The sequence below is a fragment of the Martes martes genome (genome assembly GCF_963455335.1).
Source record: "Martes martes genome assembly, chromosome: 18".
In the NCBI taxonomy this organism is placed as follows: domain Eukaryota; kingdom Metazoa; phylum Chordata; class Mammalia; order Carnivora; family Mustelidae; genus Martes; species Martes martes.
The window spans coordinates 39409973-39426393 of record NC_137906.1 but is presented as its reverse complement, the minus strand read 5'-3'; the positions used below and the strand labels follow the sequence as shown (position 1 = coordinate 39426393).

General features: G+C 62.2%; 3 protein-coding genes across 5 annotated transcripts; 1 reads left to right on the top strand and 2 right to left on the bottom strand.

Moving 5' to 3' along the window:
* The first annotated feature begins 5442 nt into the window (after window positions 1–5442).
* On the top strand, window positions 5443–9284 carry MLST8 (MTOR associated protein, LST8 homolog). Of its 3 annotated transcripts, none has more exons than XM_080830567.1 (9): window positions 5443–5479; window positions 5964–6158; window positions 6326–6377; window positions 6461–6623; window positions 7010–7085; window positions 7168–7320; window positions 8153–8277; window positions 8380–8543; window positions 8653–9284. In XM_080830567.1, the coding sequence occupies exons 2-9, from the start codon at window positions 6030–6032 to the stop codon at window positions 8769–8771; spliced, it is 981 nt and encodes a 326-aa protein (XP_080686693.1). In that variant the 5' UTR covers window positions 5443–5479; window positions 5964–6029; the 3' UTR covers window positions 8772–9284. The 3 variants fall into 3 exon arrangements, with proteins under 3 accessions (XP_080686693.1, XP_080686694.1, XP_080686695.1); XM_080830568.1 differs by having other exon boundaries at window positions 5994–6158; window positions 8653–9252; XM_080830569.1 differs by lacking the exon at window positions 5443–5479 and having other exon boundaries at window positions 5761–6158; window positions 8653–9253.
* On the bottom strand, window positions 9215–11083 carry BRICD5 (BRICHOS domain containing 5; the record flags this gene model as incomplete). Its single annotated transcript, XM_080830571.1, is given in 5 exon segments — window positions 9215–9339; window positions 9342–9540; window positions 9795–9896; window positions 9970–10125; window positions 10319–11083. Coding segments are annotated over 5 exon segments (831 nt in total). The 5' UTR covers window positions 10568–11083.
* Window positions 11084–11658: 575 nt separating this feature from the next.
* Window positions 11659–14591, bottom strand: PGP (phosphoglycolate phosphatase). The gene is made up of 2 exons (XM_080831136.1): window positions 13864–14591; window positions 11659–13756 (listed from the first exon to the last, which is right to left on the bottom strand). The coding sequence occupies exons 1-2, from the start codon at window positions 14501–14503 to the stop codon at window positions 13431–13433; spliced, it is 966 nt and encodes a 321-aa protein (XP_080687262.1). The 5' UTR covers window positions 14504–14591; the 3' UTR covers window positions 11659–13430.
* Window positions 14592–16421: the final 1830 nt, after the last annotated feature.

The window sequence follows — 16421 nt, the reverse complement described above, 5'->3', positions numbered from 1 at the left end:
CACAGAGGTCTCACCCCTCTGACCCGGGCACAGTCTGGGCACCCTTGTCGAGGCTGCAGTATCCTACAGACAGATGGGTTGGGGTCTGAGTCCTGGCTCAGGCTCACTCTCCTCATCTGCAGGACGGGCAGATCATCACCTTTCCAGGTAAAACCTGTCAAGAGTTTTCGGAGGGGTCTGCACATAGGGTGGCCTGACACTCCTCTTCCTACAGCTAGACCGTCACGCAGGTGCAAGAGGAAGATGGCCAGGCTGGGGGGATGATGAGGAAGCAGCAGGCACTAGGATCCCCTGATCCAGGCAGCTGACCATCCCCAACATAGGGTCTTTCTTAGAGTTTAGGGAGCAAGTCTAGGTCTCCCAGCACATGCTGGGATCACAGGGGGTGGGGATGGGGGCATCCCTAAACAGAGAGGCCCTTTCCTCCCATTCTTCATCATGACCACTTCTGGGGCATCTGCTAGGTCAGGCACATTGGTGGTCACTTCATAGATTTACTGTGCCCATTTTACAGATGAAGAAGGCTGAGGCTCAGAGAAGACAAGTGACCCCATAAGGCCCTAGAATCTCAAGGTCATGAGTCTGAGCTTTGAACCCACACTTGCCTCGGCATTTGTCCCAGTTCTGCCTCTTACTGGGTTTGTTTTTCTGGTCACTTTGTCTTTCTGAGCCTTGGTTTCCCTTCTGTAAAATAGGGGTGAGAATGAGAGCTTTCCATGAGTTGCTTGGGGATTACTTGCGATGGTATCCACAAAGCACTTCGCAGTCAAGCTTAATAAGTGCTCACTAAGTGGCTTCTGTGGGTATGGTGAGATTCTTGGCTCTCCGCACGTGGGAGCGACGATATATATTTTTTTAAGATTTTATTTATTTATTTGACAGACAGATCACAAGTAGGCAGAGAGGCAGGCAGAGAGAGAAGGGAGGAAGCAGGCACCCCGCTGAGCAGAGAGCCCGATAATGCGGGGCTCGATCCCAGGACGCTGGGATCATGACCTGAGCCGAAGGCAGAGGCTTTAACCCACTGAGCCACCCAGGCACCCCGGAGCGACGATATTTTATTCATCTTTGCATCTGCAGAGCCTAGCACTGTGCCTGGCAAGCAAGAAGTATTATAAAAAATACAAACGAAAAAATGGCTATCGTTCTGACCATCGTTCTTATGTTTTGGGTGACTAAGGGAAAACACTCCGGACTGAGCCTAACATGTGCAGAGTCTGGGGCAAGGGTACAAAACTGAGGCCCACACAACAAACATCGGGATATTTAAATGTCATAAATCATGCTAAAAACTCGGTAAGAAAAATATGTTCTATCCTCCCACCTTCACATATATACCTTCTTCATGACCTGAAGGGTTAAGTTCCAAATGAGAAATCTAATTCCTCTGGGTAATGAACCGGGCCTGCCTGCAGCTGCCCCACCCCCAGCTCTGCCCACACCCCACAAACAGGCACCCCAGAGTCACTCCCCGGACCTACAAGGGGGTACCTCCTGTGGAGTCCACCTTCAGGAGCACAGACCTGGGAAGAGCGCTGTATACATTCTGATGGACTCACTCTGCCAGGAGAAGGTGATGGCCTAGGAGGGCCCAAGAAGCCGGAGATCCGCTCCCGGCCAGCCTGGCAACTTTGGACAAGGCCCTGACACTCAGCTGCCTCATCTGTAAAATGGGCCGGCAGTTCTGCCTGCGGCTCAGGGCTCATGGGAGGGTCCACCTGAAAACAGAGATGTGCGTTTGCCGGCGGTTCCCCCAGCCAGAGGACAGGGGTTAGCTTGGCTGGGGGATGAAGACGCGGAGGCGTGGGGCTTGGGCAGCCCTCCAGGAAGTCAGGCCTCCGAGGATCCCGGGAGGAGGGGCTGCTGAGCCAGCAGAATTAGCCAGACTCATGAGCCGGCGGCTGCCTCACTGCAGCCCAGGCTGGCCCCCTTCCCAGCTGCATGGCAGTCTCCCCTGGCGGCCTATGCAGCCCCCGCTCCTGTCCACCAGCTGCAGCTGCCCCTGGTGCTCCCCCACAGTGCTCCTTCCAGCCCCCCTCCCCCCAGAGCCCTGATGCCTGGCCCCTGCTGTAGGACACGGGGAGGATGAACATACCCTCCCCACGGGCTGCAGGGAGCATGCAGCACGTCAGCTGCCCGGGGTTGCTCTCATTCTCATGGACGCCACCTCGGTAAAGGGCTTGGCTGGTGCTGGGTGTGTAAGAGGGGATTGAGAACTATGGGTCCTGGGCCCTCTTCTTACCCAGCAGAGATGCTGGGGGGACTGAGGCTGGGGGGGGGAGCCCCGCCTCGTCTGTTCGTTAGACTAGGCAAGGGACATGTGCAGTCCCCAGGCTCTACCCAGAGCACCATAGGAAAGGCCGACAGTGCAGGGCCTGACCTCCAGGACACAGGTGGGACCGCAGAGACCCGTAGGGGCAGTCCTGCAGCCTTCCTCCGCCCCACCCCTCTCTCCTGCTCCCAGGCTCCTTGGTGGCTTCACACCGCTCTGGATGTCCTTCAGGTACCGGGGTGCACAGAGCTCTTACTCCCCCAGCCTTCTGACCCCACATTCACTGCCGCTCCCAGAGCTGCCTCTGAGCCCGGCAGAGCTCCGGTACTCAGCACGGAGGATGAGGACGGGCAAGTGTGGGGACTCACAGAAGGGGCAAGGTCAGCGGGGAGCTGAGCCAGCAGGAGGGGTTCGGTCGTGTCCCGCTGATGCAAACTGCAACGTATGAGTCGGCATCTCTGAGCCTCAGTTTCCTCGTCTCCCAAATGAGGGTGGTTTCTCCGTGGCAGAGCCATTAGAAAGACCTGATGCATAATGCAGGAAAACGCGCAGCATGGTCTGGCGGTTTCTCAAGAAGTTAAACATAGAGTTACCATGTGACCCAGCAAGTCCACGGCTAGCGTACAGAGAAATGAAAACACGTACTTCAAAAGACACTCTTTCTCGTGTGGGAATGTTCGCAGCAGTATTATTCGTAATAGCCAAAAAGGGGAAAGAAGTCAAGCGTCCGTCAGCAGGTGAGTGGGTGGACAAACGGGGTCCAGCTGTGCACTGGAATATTATTCGGCCATAAAAAGGAACGAGGCTCTGACACCTGCTAGCACCTGGAGGAATGCTGAAAACATGATGCTCAGCGAGAGAAGCCAGGGACGAAGTCCGTGTGCTGCGGGATCCCACGGATACCCAACACCCAGGATAGGAAATCCACAGCGACAGAAAGTAGACTGATATTTGCCAGGGGCTGGGGGGTTGAGGGGGGAGAGGCAATGGGGAGAGACTGCACAGAGGTTTTCTTTTGGGCTGATGGAAATGTTCTGGAAGTAGACAGAGGTTAGTGATTGCACGACACTGTGAACGCATTAAGTGCCACTGAATTGTTCACTTTAAAAATGGTGAATATCAGAGGCGCCCGGCCGGCCCAGTTGGAAGAGCATGTGACTCTTGATCTCAGGGTCATGAGTCTAAGCCCCAGGTTGGGTGTACAGATCACTTAAAAAATTAATAAGGGGCGCCTTGTTGGCTCAGTCGGTGAAGCGTCTGCCTTCAGTTCAGGTCATGATCCCAGGGTCTTGGGATTGAGCCCCAGGTCACGCACTCTTACTCTCTGTCAAACAAATAAATGGTTTTTTCTCTCCTGCTCACCCTGCTTGTGCTTTCTCTCTGTCAAATAAATAAATAAAATCTTATAAGTAAAAAATAAATAAAACCTTAAAAATGGTTAGTTTCACAGTGTGTGAATTTTACCTCAATGAAAACAAAAACACCAGCCTAATGCTTCCTACAGGCGCTACAAAGGTGCTGACAACCCCGAGTGTGGCATGTGAAGAGGTATCCGGGCGTGCATCCTCAGTGGGGCACGGGCGACAGCTCAGAAGGGAGTGTGTAGCGGGGGTCAAAGCCCAAGGCTATTGTCCATGATGGCAGGATAGAGCATGGAGCCTCTGGAATGGAGAGAGGAGAAAGTTGCATGGTTGGCAGGGGCCAGGGGTCTGGAGGGTAAGGGGGACCCATGAAAGCTTCTCGGTTTTTAAAAGACCACTTTGCAATGTGAAGGACAGCCTGGATGGGGGCAGGAGTGCAGGTAGGGAGGTGGGGCAGGAGGCCGTTCTGGCAGAGGGGGTGACGGGACGCCACTGGATCGGGCCGAGCTATAACACGCGAGGGCCTCTGGCACACAGAAGGGGAAGCCGTTTGGGGGAGCTCCATAATGAATGGTCTCGGCCACGGGAAGCTGTCTGGGGACTATCAGGGAGGCGGGTCTGAGCTGGAGACGGGGCGGAAGGTCTCCCAACACGGGTGGTATTGGAAGTCCTGGAGAGCGCATGGGACCCTCGGTAGGAGTGGGAGTGGTGTGCAGAGACCGGAACCCTGGAAGGGACCAGGCTCTAAGGGAAGGCAGAGAAAGACTGGCAGGAAGCTGAGCAGCCAAGGGAGATTTCAGGACCAGCACTGTCAACCGCTGCGCGGATGTGTCAAGATGCGAATGGAAAAGTATCCGGCGGGTTTGTCAGTGTGAGGCCGCCAGTGACCTTGCGATATTTCCACTGGAGAGCTGGGGGCCAAAGATGACAGTGGGCTGAGGAGTGAGTGAGAAGTGAGGACGCGGGAGTCAGAGAGGTGGGGAGAGCTGTGCAGAGTGTCTGCCGGAGGGGGAGCTCCGGGCTGTGGGGAAGGAAGGAGGGAGGCATGGAAGGGATGGGGGGAAGGTTCCTGCCCCCCAGGGCCTGGGGGCGTAGTGGAGTCAAGAGGCCTTGGTCAAGAAGCCAGAGGAAAGAAGGGGGTTGTGTGCCGCTGCGTTTCTAAGCATCGTGGGGGGGGGGGGGGACGCAGGAGAGCTGAGGTCACAGTGCCTGGAGTGTGCGAGTGCTAAATGGCACAGGAGGCATGAGAGACCCCAGCTTTGGAGGGGTCACTGAGGTTGAGTGGGCAGACAAGCGGGTCGGGTCAGGGCTGAACAGGACCCAAAGGGCGCAGACTAGGGTTGTCACGTCTAGCAAATAAAACTACAGAACGCCCAGTTACGTTTGAATTCCCCATAAACAACGGGTAACTTTTTAGGGTAAGTATATCTCATGCGGTATTTGAGATATACTTATACCAAAACATGTACTTATTCTTGCTTACCTGCAACTCAAACGCTAACTGGGCGGGAGTCCTCCAACTTACTTGGGCACCCTAGCCGTGGGGAGAGGAGGAGGGGATGGAGGGGAGGGGTTGGCGCGGCCCCGCCTCGGGACCAAGCTTGGAAAACGAGTGGCGGCCTGAAGGGCGCGGTGCCCGTGAGGAGGCGGCGGCCAGGCATCACGGAGGCCTCTACAGGCCCCTCCCGCCCCAGAACGTTGGTCTCGCCCCAACACCCCCGCGTAAGTCCCGTGGTGTCGCCTTAAGGGCCCATCGATAACTCTACGCTCGGCCGCGGCCTCTATCGATTCGCTCTCGCTCCGCTCGCCGTCCTGAGGCGCGGCGGAGCGCAGAGCCGCGTGTAAGGTACGGGGGCCGCGGGACGAGGGCCAGAAAGCCGCCGCTGGGTGGCCGGGAGAGCGCGCCTGGGGAAGCTGGCCCAGCGGGACGAAGCCAGGGCTGTCGACGGAGCACGGGGGAGCCCGAGGGTCTGGCCAGAGAGCACCCCCTCCCATCAGGCTCAGCCGCCGGCCTGCTACGCATGCGTAGCCGCTGCATTCGGCTCTCCTCTCCGGCCCGTACGCCGCCCCTGCGCATGCGCGGTCCGCCCCTGCGGCAGAGCGGCGCGCCGGGCGCGACTGCCCCCTGCCGGCGGCGGGTGGGGTTGGCGTCCGGGCCGGGTCCGTGGGGCGGGGAACGAAGCACGCACTTCCGCAGGTTGTCATGCGTTCCCCGAGCCTCTGAGCCTCAGTTTCCACCTCTGTAAAATGGGAATGCTAATGCCTATCTCTCAGCAGCGAGTGGACTTAGAGAGTATTCCGTAAATTCTGCATACCCCTCTCTTCTGCAGATGCTCTGAGCTTTGACCCCTGCCTTTCAGAAGTGTGTCCTGTGCGGGCGATTCTTCTTCCACACCATGAACACGTCCCCCGGCACAGTGGGCAGTGACCCGGTGATCTTGGCCACTGCGGGCTATGACCACACGGTGCGGTTCTGGCAGGCCCACAGTGGGATCTGTACGCGCACGGTTCAGCATCAGGACTCCGTATCCTTCACCGCGGAGGTGGGGAGGGCGGTACTGGGAAAGATGCCTGGTGGGGACAGCAGCCTGGGAAAAGGAAGGGGCGCCTGGGGCGGAAAGGCTGCAGCAGCCAAGCCAGATGGGGGTGGGGGCTCGAGGGCTCTGTTTGTCCTCCTCCTTAACAGACTTAGCAGGTGAACGCCCTGGAGATCACGCCGGACCGCAGCATGATCGCTGCTGCAGGTAGCTGTACCCTCAGCCCGACCCCTGATCCCTGCTGGGCTGGCCTGGGCACAACCACCCTGCAGCTCAGTCTGTGTCCCTAGGCTACCAACACATTCGCATGTATGATCTCAGCTCCAACAACCCCAACCCCATCATCAGCTACGACGGGGTCAACAAGAACATCGCGTCCGTGGGCTTCCATGAGGACGGCCGCTGGATGTACACGGGTGGGGAGGACTGCACAGCACGGATCTGGGACCTCAGGTGTGGGGCAGCGGGCAGGAGGGGCCTGTTGCCGGGTGCGTGGGGGTGGGGGGCCAGGCCGGGGCTGTCTCAGGCCAGGGCCCTCCAAGCAGAGGCCCAGATGGGGTTTTCTTTGCGGGTGATTTGCTCAGGGTGGTGATGAAAGCAGGGTAGGGCAGGGGGTGAAGCCATACAAAGATGAGCCCAGTCTCAGCCTGATCCTCCGAGGAGCTCTGGAGAGTGAGTCCCCCAAGCCCAGGCTGAAGGGGTGTCCCCGGGGGGTGGGGGGAGTCTAGCTGGTGTGTGGTGTGACGCTGCTGCCAGCAGCAGAGGAACGAGCATAAATGGCGGGGAAAGAGCATCTGGGGGCGCCAGCAGCACCCAGTAGAGCGCATGTGCCCCCAAAGGTCTCGGAACCTGCAGTGCCAACGGATCTTCCAGGTGAACGCACCCATTAATTGCGTGTGCCTGCACCCCAACCAGGTGAGGAGCGCTCCCAGGGCTGGGCACCGTGGGGCTCTGGAGGGCAGGGGACTGGCTCTCCCTCACCTCCCCTGCACCCCAGGCGGAGCTCATTGTGGGGGACCAGAGCGGTGCCATCCACATCTGGGACTTGAAAACTGACCACAACGAGCAGCTGATACCCGAGCCTGAGGTCTCCATCACGTCTGCCCACATTGACCCCGACGCCAGCTACATGGCGGCCGTCAACAGCACCGTGAGTCTCGGGTGTGCGTGCGCCGGGGGAGGCTGGCTCAGCACCCAGTCCCTGGTCTTCCCGATTCCCTGCACATGGCTCAGTCCCCAGATGCTCCTCAGACTCCCCCCCCAACCCCCCCGGGCCTGCTTCCTCATCCTGGGCTCCAGATCCAAGCCAGCCAGCCAAGCCAGAAAGCGGGGTGTCGCTGCTGACGCCCCCTCTCACTACTGCACAGCTCAGCCAGCGGGCGTGACTTCCACCTCCACAACTTCTCGTGTCTGTCTACTTCCCTCTCCTTCCCGGCTCCTCCTGGCCCACGTTTGCCTCCGCTCCCCGAGCAGCGGCCGCCCTCCCCCCTCACTGAGGCTCTGCCCCCACACAGCGCTCCTTCAGTGCCCGCCGATGCCAGCGTTCCCTGCATGGACCCCCTGGCGCCCTGGGTCCTCGCCGTGGCTGTGGGACACTGCGGTGTGGCCCCGCTCTCCCGTCCGGCCTCGTCTTCTCCCCTTCAAAGTCCCTTCCCTCTCGACGACTCACTGGTCCCGTAGCGTCCCCACGTCACCCTCCAGCCATTCCATCTGACGTGTCTCGCTCCCATCTCGTCCCTCACCCTCCCGCGAGCCAGCAGCTTTCTGCTCGAAGGCCGGGCATGGCCTCCGGCTCTCAGCCTGCCTGGGGTTCCCTGCAGCCCGGCCCAGCTGTGCCTGCCATGTGTCCCCAGCCCCCAGATCCCGTTGTGCAGCCCCCGGTGGGACGGCAGCCCCTGCATCCGGGTCTGGCCATGAGGACCTCCCTTCCCAGGTGTCAGACTGAAGGCCCCAGGTGTCCCATGACCCCCCTCCAATCGTAGGGGAATTGCTATGTCTGGAACCTGACTGGGGGCATTGGTGACGAGGTGACACAGCTCATCCCCAAGACCAAGATCCCAGCGCACACCCGCTACGCCCTGCAGTGCCGCTTCAGCCCTGACTCTACGTGCGTAGGGGGTGTGCAGGGGGGTGGAGCCTTTGCACGGCACCGGGGTGAAGGTGGGAGTGGCTGCTGACGCCCCCCCTCTGCACTCACGTCTACCCCTAGGCTTCTGGCCACGTGCTCGGCCGACCAGACGTGCAAGATCTGGAGAACGTCCAACTTCTCCCTGATGACGGAGCTCAGCATCAAGAGCGGGAACCCGGGGGAGTCCTCGCGCGGCTGGATGTGGGGCTGTGCCTTCTCGGGAGACTCGCAGTACATCGTCACCGGTGAGCCCCTGCCCGCCGGCTGCCACCGCCCGGCGCCGGCCAGCTCCTGCTGCGGTGGGCCCCGGCCTGGGGCTTCCCCCTGAGCTCCCGCCCCCATCCCTCCCTGCAGCTTCGTCTGACAACCTGGCCCGGCTCTGGTGTGTGGAGACGGGAGAAATCAAGAGAGAGTATGGCGGCCACCAGAAAGCTGTCGTCTGCTTGGCCTTCAACGACAGCGTGCTGGGCTAGCCCGTGGCCCCTCGGATTGCAGGCGGCTGTCCAGGGAGCACCTGCGGACTAGGTGTGCTCGGCTGCCCAGGCCAGTGTGAACCTCCATGGGCCAGCCCCTCGCCCCCGAGCCCGCTGGACTGGACTGCGCCCGGCTGCGACTGGCCAGGCCGGCATGCCCTGGGGTTCTCTCAGCTCCCGTTGCTTCTGTGGGGGTGACGAGGCCCAGAAGCCCGCCCGAGCCAGCCTTCACTTGCTTCCGAAATTCCAGATCCACAGGGCCCACGGGGTCCCAGGCTGGGGCCCAACCCCAAGCCGGTGCTCTCCCCCGCCCTGCCCGTTTTGGGTCCTGAGGCCCCAGAGAACAGTGTCACGGCCAGGTGGAGCGTTTATTAACTCCCGCCCGCAGCCACCCTCCATGACCTGCGACAAGGCCGGCCTGGGGGGCTGGCCGGGTGCGGCACTTAGTCTGGGAGGTAATAAAAGCAGACGGACACACAGATGTTGCTGGGGAAGCAGATGTCGATGCACAGATAGATGAGCCGCTGCCTCTGGGGCCCTGGGGGGAGGGGCCTGCGTGAGCCCCACGCAGCTCCAACCCCTTCCGCCCGGGCCCCACAACAGCGCCCGACTTACCCTCCGCTCGGCGGGCCCAGTAAATGGGCGTCTTGCTGCAAAGATGCCGCACAGAGTCGCCCACCTGGGCAGGGTCTACCTCGCGGCTCCCCAGCACTGCCAGCAGCTCTTGGGCGTAGTGGGTGTCCTGGCTGGGGCCGGGGGTCCTGTGGCCCTACAGACGAAGCTCTGGTGGGCCAGGGCGCGGGGGTACTGGCGCTCCCCCGGGCTGGGGCCATGCCTGTGCGTCCCTGGACATTTGGCCTGGGGCCAGCACCATCCTCAGCTCTTGTCAGCGGCCTCGGCCAAGAGAAGACAGGCCTTCTGTTCCCTGAAACCAGAGCTCCAGCCTGCCCCAGGCCTGGGCTGTACACAGGACCCTTTGTCTGCCCCCTGGCCCGGGGAGCCTGGCCGCATGGGGCTGCTTACCCTGGACGTGTTCACCAGCAGCTGTAGGGTCTCACGGTCTCGGGGCTCCATCGGGCAGAGGAAGCAGGCCGGGTGTTCCGAGGGGCGGTAACAGACGCAGCCCTAGGGAGGCAGGCGGGTGAGGCAGGGCCACCCAAGCCTCTGCGGGTGCTGACCGCTCCCCCAACCCACTCACGCTCTGCCCGTCGAACAGCACTGCCCAGCTGCGGTTGCTCTGAGCCGAGGTCACCCGGATGGTTGCCACATTCCGGGCCACGTCCACCTGGGCAGTTTGGTTGGACTGGGGTGCCCCAGGGCTTGCAGGGGTCAGACGGAGCATCTGCAGCAGAGGCTGAGATCGGGGAGCCAGAGCTCACTGGGCAGGCTGGGGGGCAGCCCCCGACACCACCTCCCCCATCCCCCTACCCCCTGGTGGTCCAGCCACTGCTCTGAGCCCTGGCTTCGCTGGAGGGCTGGGAGGTCCTGGCCTTTCCTTCCCCTCCCCACTGTCTGTGCCCCAGGCCAGGTCCCCAGGAGGAGCTCACCTTGGGGGGACTGTGAGCAAAGCCAAGAAGTCCTCCAGCCACAGCCCCGGCAGCGGCCAGTGCCAGCAGCAGCAGCAGCAGCAGCAGGCTGGGGCCCCTCCAGCCCCCAGGGCAGGCCTTGGCCTTCACCTGGGGGCACACTGCAGTCTGTGGGGCCTGGAACAGAGACTGGGGAGCAGGCTGGCTCAGGAAGGCGGGGGCTGAGGTGCACGAGGTGGGTCCTGCACTCCCGTCCCCTGCCCAGGGCATGCCCAGGGTCTCCCGTCCTAGAGGAGGGCGCTGGGTGGTTGCAGGCACTCACCTGGACAAACCCAGGCCCGGGGCTCTCCTCACCGCAGCGCCTCTGCTCCATGGTGCAGCCCTGGTGACAATGCGGGGATTGTCTGCCGCCCCTTGGAGTCAGCTAGGGAAACCTTAGTACAGCCGTGATGAGCCAAACCACCGTCCCGGCCCCCTCCTCTCCTGGAGCCGGGACAGCTCCCCCTGCCTGGGGTGGAGGGTGTTTGTCACGGTGCCTGGCTCTCCCGACACCCGGCCTCTGCAGACCGGAGCGTGCCGGGCCTGAGAGGGTGAAGAGCACCGCCGGCGGCCAAGGGAATCGAGTCCTGTGGATTGGCACGAGGTGCAGCCCGGGCCCAGGCAGGACAACTTTATATAGAGTCCGGTTGGGGACAGACTTCGTTTTCCTGAAGAGGCTGTTCCAGTGTCTCAGGTTATTCCTGGATTCCCAGGGCTCAGGCCATCAATAAACGTGTTCCACGAGCGGCTGCTATGGGAGTCCGCGCTGCCTCTGTCCTTCCATGCCCCGTACCCCCGGCCACTTCCCAGCCCCTCAGATGGGCCGGGCCAAGGGGCAGTCCGCAGCACGTGGGACTGGGAGCAGGACGGCTTCTTCGCAGCCGACAGGCACAACCACTCGCCCCGGGATGGTCGGTCAGGTCGGCCAGCCCCTGCCCTGCCCTGCCCTGCCCTGCCCGCGCTGCCTTCCTCTGCTCCCAGCTCACATCTCCGACTTCTCGGTGCTGTGGATTTCGAGTCAGGCCTCCCTCTGGCACCGGCAGGACGTGAGGGCTCCGCACCCCTTCACCCTGTTGCCCCTTCCTGTTCTTGGCTTTCCTTCGTGCCTCTGTCTTGCTCATTCTTCTGAAGCCAGTCCTCTGTGTCATGGCCTGGGATGCGATGGCATCCTGGCGGTCAGCATCCCAGCTCTGGAACGGATCCCAGAACGCCTCCTTCTTAGACAGCAACACCGCCCCCCCCCACCCTCACCCCCGCGGCTAGGCAGCTGTAGCCTCTGCGCAAAGGCTGCTATCAAAACAAGGGCAAGGAACGCCAGAGTTAGCGCAGTTTGAGACTTTAATATGCATTTGGGTTCACACAGTGCAACGAGGGGCAGAGGTGGGGTGCACGTGGGCTCGGGGGGCACTGACCGGCAGGAGAGGTGGTGCTGCTGCTGCACCTGCTGCGTGCTCCTGGTGTGGGTGACAACGCCCTGACAGGCCTGCTCAATATCCAGACCCACCTTGAGCTGACCTCGCAGAGCCAACGTCAGCACCACCAACCTCACAGGCGCTGGCTGCCCTCACGATGCCCCACAGCAGAGTCCAAACCCCAGACAGCCCGGGCCTGGGAAGAGCTGCGGGTTCGGGGCACCCTTTATTGCTATGAGAACTTTGAGAATGAGGGAAGGAGTCCCCCTGGGGCTAGGAGAGAAGCTCGTGGGCAAATGCCACTGGGACAGAGTGAGGCGCTGGGAAGGAGTCTGCCAAAAGGAACAGCTCCCCAGGCCCTACCCCACAAGTGCAGCTGGATGGTCTGCTCATCAGGTCAGCAACTTTAGGGAACAGGCAGAAAAGGCCGGGGCCCTCTGCCAAGAACCCTTGGCTAGCAGACGGACCCTGCCAGTTTTCCCGCTGGCATCCGACAAGGAACTCCAGAGCCAAAAGAAGTGGCCTCAAGGAGCATTGGCATGTAACCCCCACCCCAACTGAGGGTTCAGGAGCAGAACAGGAAGAGACTGGATGTTTTGTGAAAGGATTTCCTGTTCCTGGGGACACCTCTTTCCTCCCCCACCCAGAGGGCGCCCAGGGTGACAGGCATTTCTTGGCCAGCACGTGCCTTTAGCCGTGCTGCTGGGTGCGGGGCACGCAGACTTCTTCGGAGGGATTTTCCCTATGAGACAGAGCACAGCTATTAATTAACACACTTAAGATTCAATTCCACCGTTTCACAAAAGTTGTTCAAAAGTTTAAAAAAATAATTTTTGGTACCAACGCTACTCTGAGCTCTCTGCACAGCTGCCCAGAGTTCAGCAAAGGCATCCACACTCTCTCGGCCGCTCAGCTAACAATGTGCTCAGTCCAGATCAGCTGGATTTAAACGCACATTTGAGAAAGCTGAGGCTTAGCTGGACTGAGTTTACAGAACTCCGTGATCACGTATGAGGTGTGGCAGCCCTGGGTATCTGAAACGGAACAGACACTTGATTGTGACATCAGAGTGGTTTTTAAGGAAGTGTGGGGCGGTGGTAAGGTCAGCACCCTGCACTCCAAGGACAGGGAGACAGCATCGGGAGCAGCGCTTTCCTCCACTCCCACCCTGCAGGTGAGGGGCTGGGACGCCACAGCAGGCTCACCTGCAGATGACCACAGCAACAGGCCCTGCGTCTGTTTGTACAAGTTTCTCACAACAGTCAAAATCCTCAGACTGCTCTCCCCTTTGGCCTGGAAGGGGGGGGCCTGATCCCTGAACGAAATCTTCAATGAAACATCTAACATCCCTAGACCTGCCCGGGGCCCATCAGCAGGCTGGGTAACCACCCTGAGGTCACCTGAATCCTGGACAGATGCTAAGCCTGTCCTTGTCAATGGCACCCGAAGCCCAGGACCCCCACAATGCCCTCTAGGTTTAAAAGTGCATCTTCCAATAGAAGCGTCTGTAAACAATATCGCCCCCCAAACGTTTACTTCCAAGGTTAACAACTAGTGCCTTTACTTAACTCCAAGTATACTGTTTGAAGCCACCTAGCTGAGCGGATGCTTAAGCCCCACCTATTAATTTGGGTAAGTGGTTTTCAATTCGTTTTATTCTGGAGATTAAAGACACTAAATCTTTAACCTTGAAGGGCAGGCAGAAGGTCAGCTATGCTGTCAACATAGAAGTCAGGGACCATTTTCTTCTTAGACATACAGTCACTTTCCTGATTACTCTTCACATCCCCTAGAGTGGAAACGCCGGTGAGGGTCAGGATGGTCTTCAGGCCACAGGTGACGCCCAGGAGGATGTCCGTGTCCAGGCGGTCTCCCACCATGACGGTGCGCTCCGGGTTGATGCCGTACTCCTGGGACACGCAGTCGAAGATGAAGCGGCTGGGCTTCCCGATGATGTCGGCCTGGCGCTGGGCGGCCATCTCCACGGCTCGGACCAGGCAGCCGGTACCTGCGGGGCGGAGACGTGGGGGAGGGAGGAGAGGGGAGCACCCGGGGTCAGAGGGGAGGAGGTGCCCGCGGCCCGCCCCCACCCCCGCGCCCCCGGGCCGCACGGACCCGCGATGAAGCGGCCGTTCTCCAGCGGGAGCCGGTTGTCCATGTTGGTGCCCACGAGCAGGCAGCCGGGCTGCTGCAGGTAGCGCACCGCCTTGGTGAGCTTCATGTAGCTGAAGTGCGGGTCGAAGCCCACCACGACGGCGCGCACGTCGGGATCGAGCGGCGCGTCCAGCCAGGCGCCGGGGCTGTCGCCCTGCAGCGGCTCGGGCCCCACGCCCACGCAGGCGACGCCCACGGCCCCCAGCTCGGCGGCCAGGGCTTCGCTGCCCAGCACGTAGGCCTTGGGGGCCGGCGCGCCCGCCAGGCGCTGGCGCAGGTAGAGCGCGGTGCAGTAGGCCGTGCCGAAGACCTCGAGGCGGGCGCCGGGCCCCGCCGGGCCGCCGAAGCCCAGGCGCCGCAGCTTCTCGGCGTAGGCCTCGCGGGTCTTGCTGCTGTTGTTGGTGATGAAGCCCAGGCGCTTGCCGCGGGCCCGCAGCGCCGACAGGGCCTCGGGCGCGCCGGGCACGGCCGTCTCGCCGCGCCACAGCACGCCGTCGCAGTCGAACAGCAGCGTGTCCACGTCGGCCAGCAGCGCCCGGGCCCGCTCGGCGCTCAGCCGCACGCAGCGGGCGTCGTCACCGCCGGCCTCCGCCGCCGCCATGGCCGCCGCCGCCACCGGCCGCCGCCGCCGCCGCCACCGGCCGCTCCTTGCAGCCGCCCGCCGCCGCGCCCGCACCGCCCCCGGCGCGCTCATTGGCTCCGCTGCTCGCGCGCGCCGCCCATTGGCCGCCGCCTGCGCCAATCCGCCCCCGCCTCCCGCGGGCTGCGGGAGCTCAGCGCCAACCGTCGCGGCCCGGCGCGGGGAGGCGGGCGGCCATTGGCTGACGGGTCCGGGACGGCCCGCTGATTGGCTGGCAGGGAGCCAACCGGCATTCGGAGTGGAGCGTTCACTGCGGAAACGCGGCGGAGCAGCCCAGGGCCGGCGCAGGCCGTAAGGCTGCTGCTCATTGGCGGCCTCGGGGCGGCTCGCCCATTGGTGGCGCGTGGTCAGCTTAGGTGACGGAGGCCTTTAATGGAGTGACCCCGGGCCGGGCCGGCTGCGGATTGGCTGGCTTCTCCGCGGCCTGGAGCCGGCAGGACGTGGAGGGGGGCGGGGAGCCGCTGTCCCCCTCGGGGCCGAGTCACGTCCGCACCTTCGCGTGGGCGGCGCCGGGCCGTGCCCTCCGCCCGGGACACGCCGCGGACACGCCGCTGGCGCGTGGCGGAGTAAGGCCGCTGCTGAGGGCCAGCCCGGGGCTCCGTCCCGGCGGGCCTGGCGTTCCCGCTTCCAGCCGTGCGGGAGCCCCCGCCCGGGGCCTCAGCAGGGCCGGGCGCTGGGGCTGCCTCAGGGGTCCCGTGAGCCGGTAACTCCCGGCGCTGGGCTCGGGGCCGCGCGACTCCGAAGTGTGCCGCGCGGCGGCGTCTTCACACAGACGCCCGTGTGAACACGGCCCGGATCGCGCCGGGGACTCTCCGTCGCGGCAGAAGGCTGCTTGGCGGCCCCTCTCCAGGCACGAGCGACCCCCTCCCCCGGCCACTTCCGCGAGCCTGTCGCCGCGGGGTGAGCCACAGCCTCCCCTGCGTTCCCGGATGGTCTCCGCGCCGGCCTGTGAGCACGGGCCGCGCCTGCGGCTCAGCGGCACGTCGGTGCAGCCGTCCCGCAGCGCGCGCTAGTGGTCGCGTGCGCTGTCCCAAGAACACACCTCTGTGTGTCTGGTTTGCAGTCGAGCGACACTGTGCGGTCTCCAGGTTGGGAGCGTTGCAAATAATACTTGCATGGACGTTCGGGTTCCCACGCAGCCATTCGGGGACCCAGGCACTCATTTCTCTTGGGTGAATCTACTTGGGAGGGGAGTCGCAGGTTCACACCGGTGGGCGCTCGCTTGTTAAATACGCTCCATCCGGCCCGGTAGCAGAGCTCTGAAGGGCGCCGGTCTCCTGAAAGTCTACCCTGTGCCAGGCCACCCAGCCTCTCAGCTCCCAGCGTGTCAACCCCTGCTGTTCTCTTGGGCCCCAGATCTCCATAAAGTCAGCTCGGACCCACCGCCCCCACCCCAAAACCCATGAGGCAAACCAGTGACCTTAGCTCCCTTAGGGCCCTGCTTGTTGACACACGGCTTGTTCCTGGTGGTCTCTGCCGGCCCCGGGAACTCCTGGAGGACGTTTGAAGGGCCATGGACCACAAGGGCAGGGCGTGCGGAATATTCCTGCCTGAGGCACCCTCTACCCACAAGGAGAGCCTTCCTCGCTGCATCTTCCCACTTAGTTTTGGTGCGGAGCCGACTCTGGGAAGCACCGGGTTTGTTCACCCCCCAGAAGCATCTAGTGTATACACTGACCGGAATGGGAAGTCTTACTGCCGCCCAGCCACGGGCCAGCTTGGACAATACTGCCCAGTTGTTTTGGTTTCCTGGGCACCCAGTAAACATCTAGGCGCTGAGCACTGCTCCTTACCTGCGTTTTGTTGTCAGTACGAGACGGCCGTAGGAGGCAGGGACTGTTAGTGTCCCCATTCATGGATGAGGAGACAGAGTCACTAG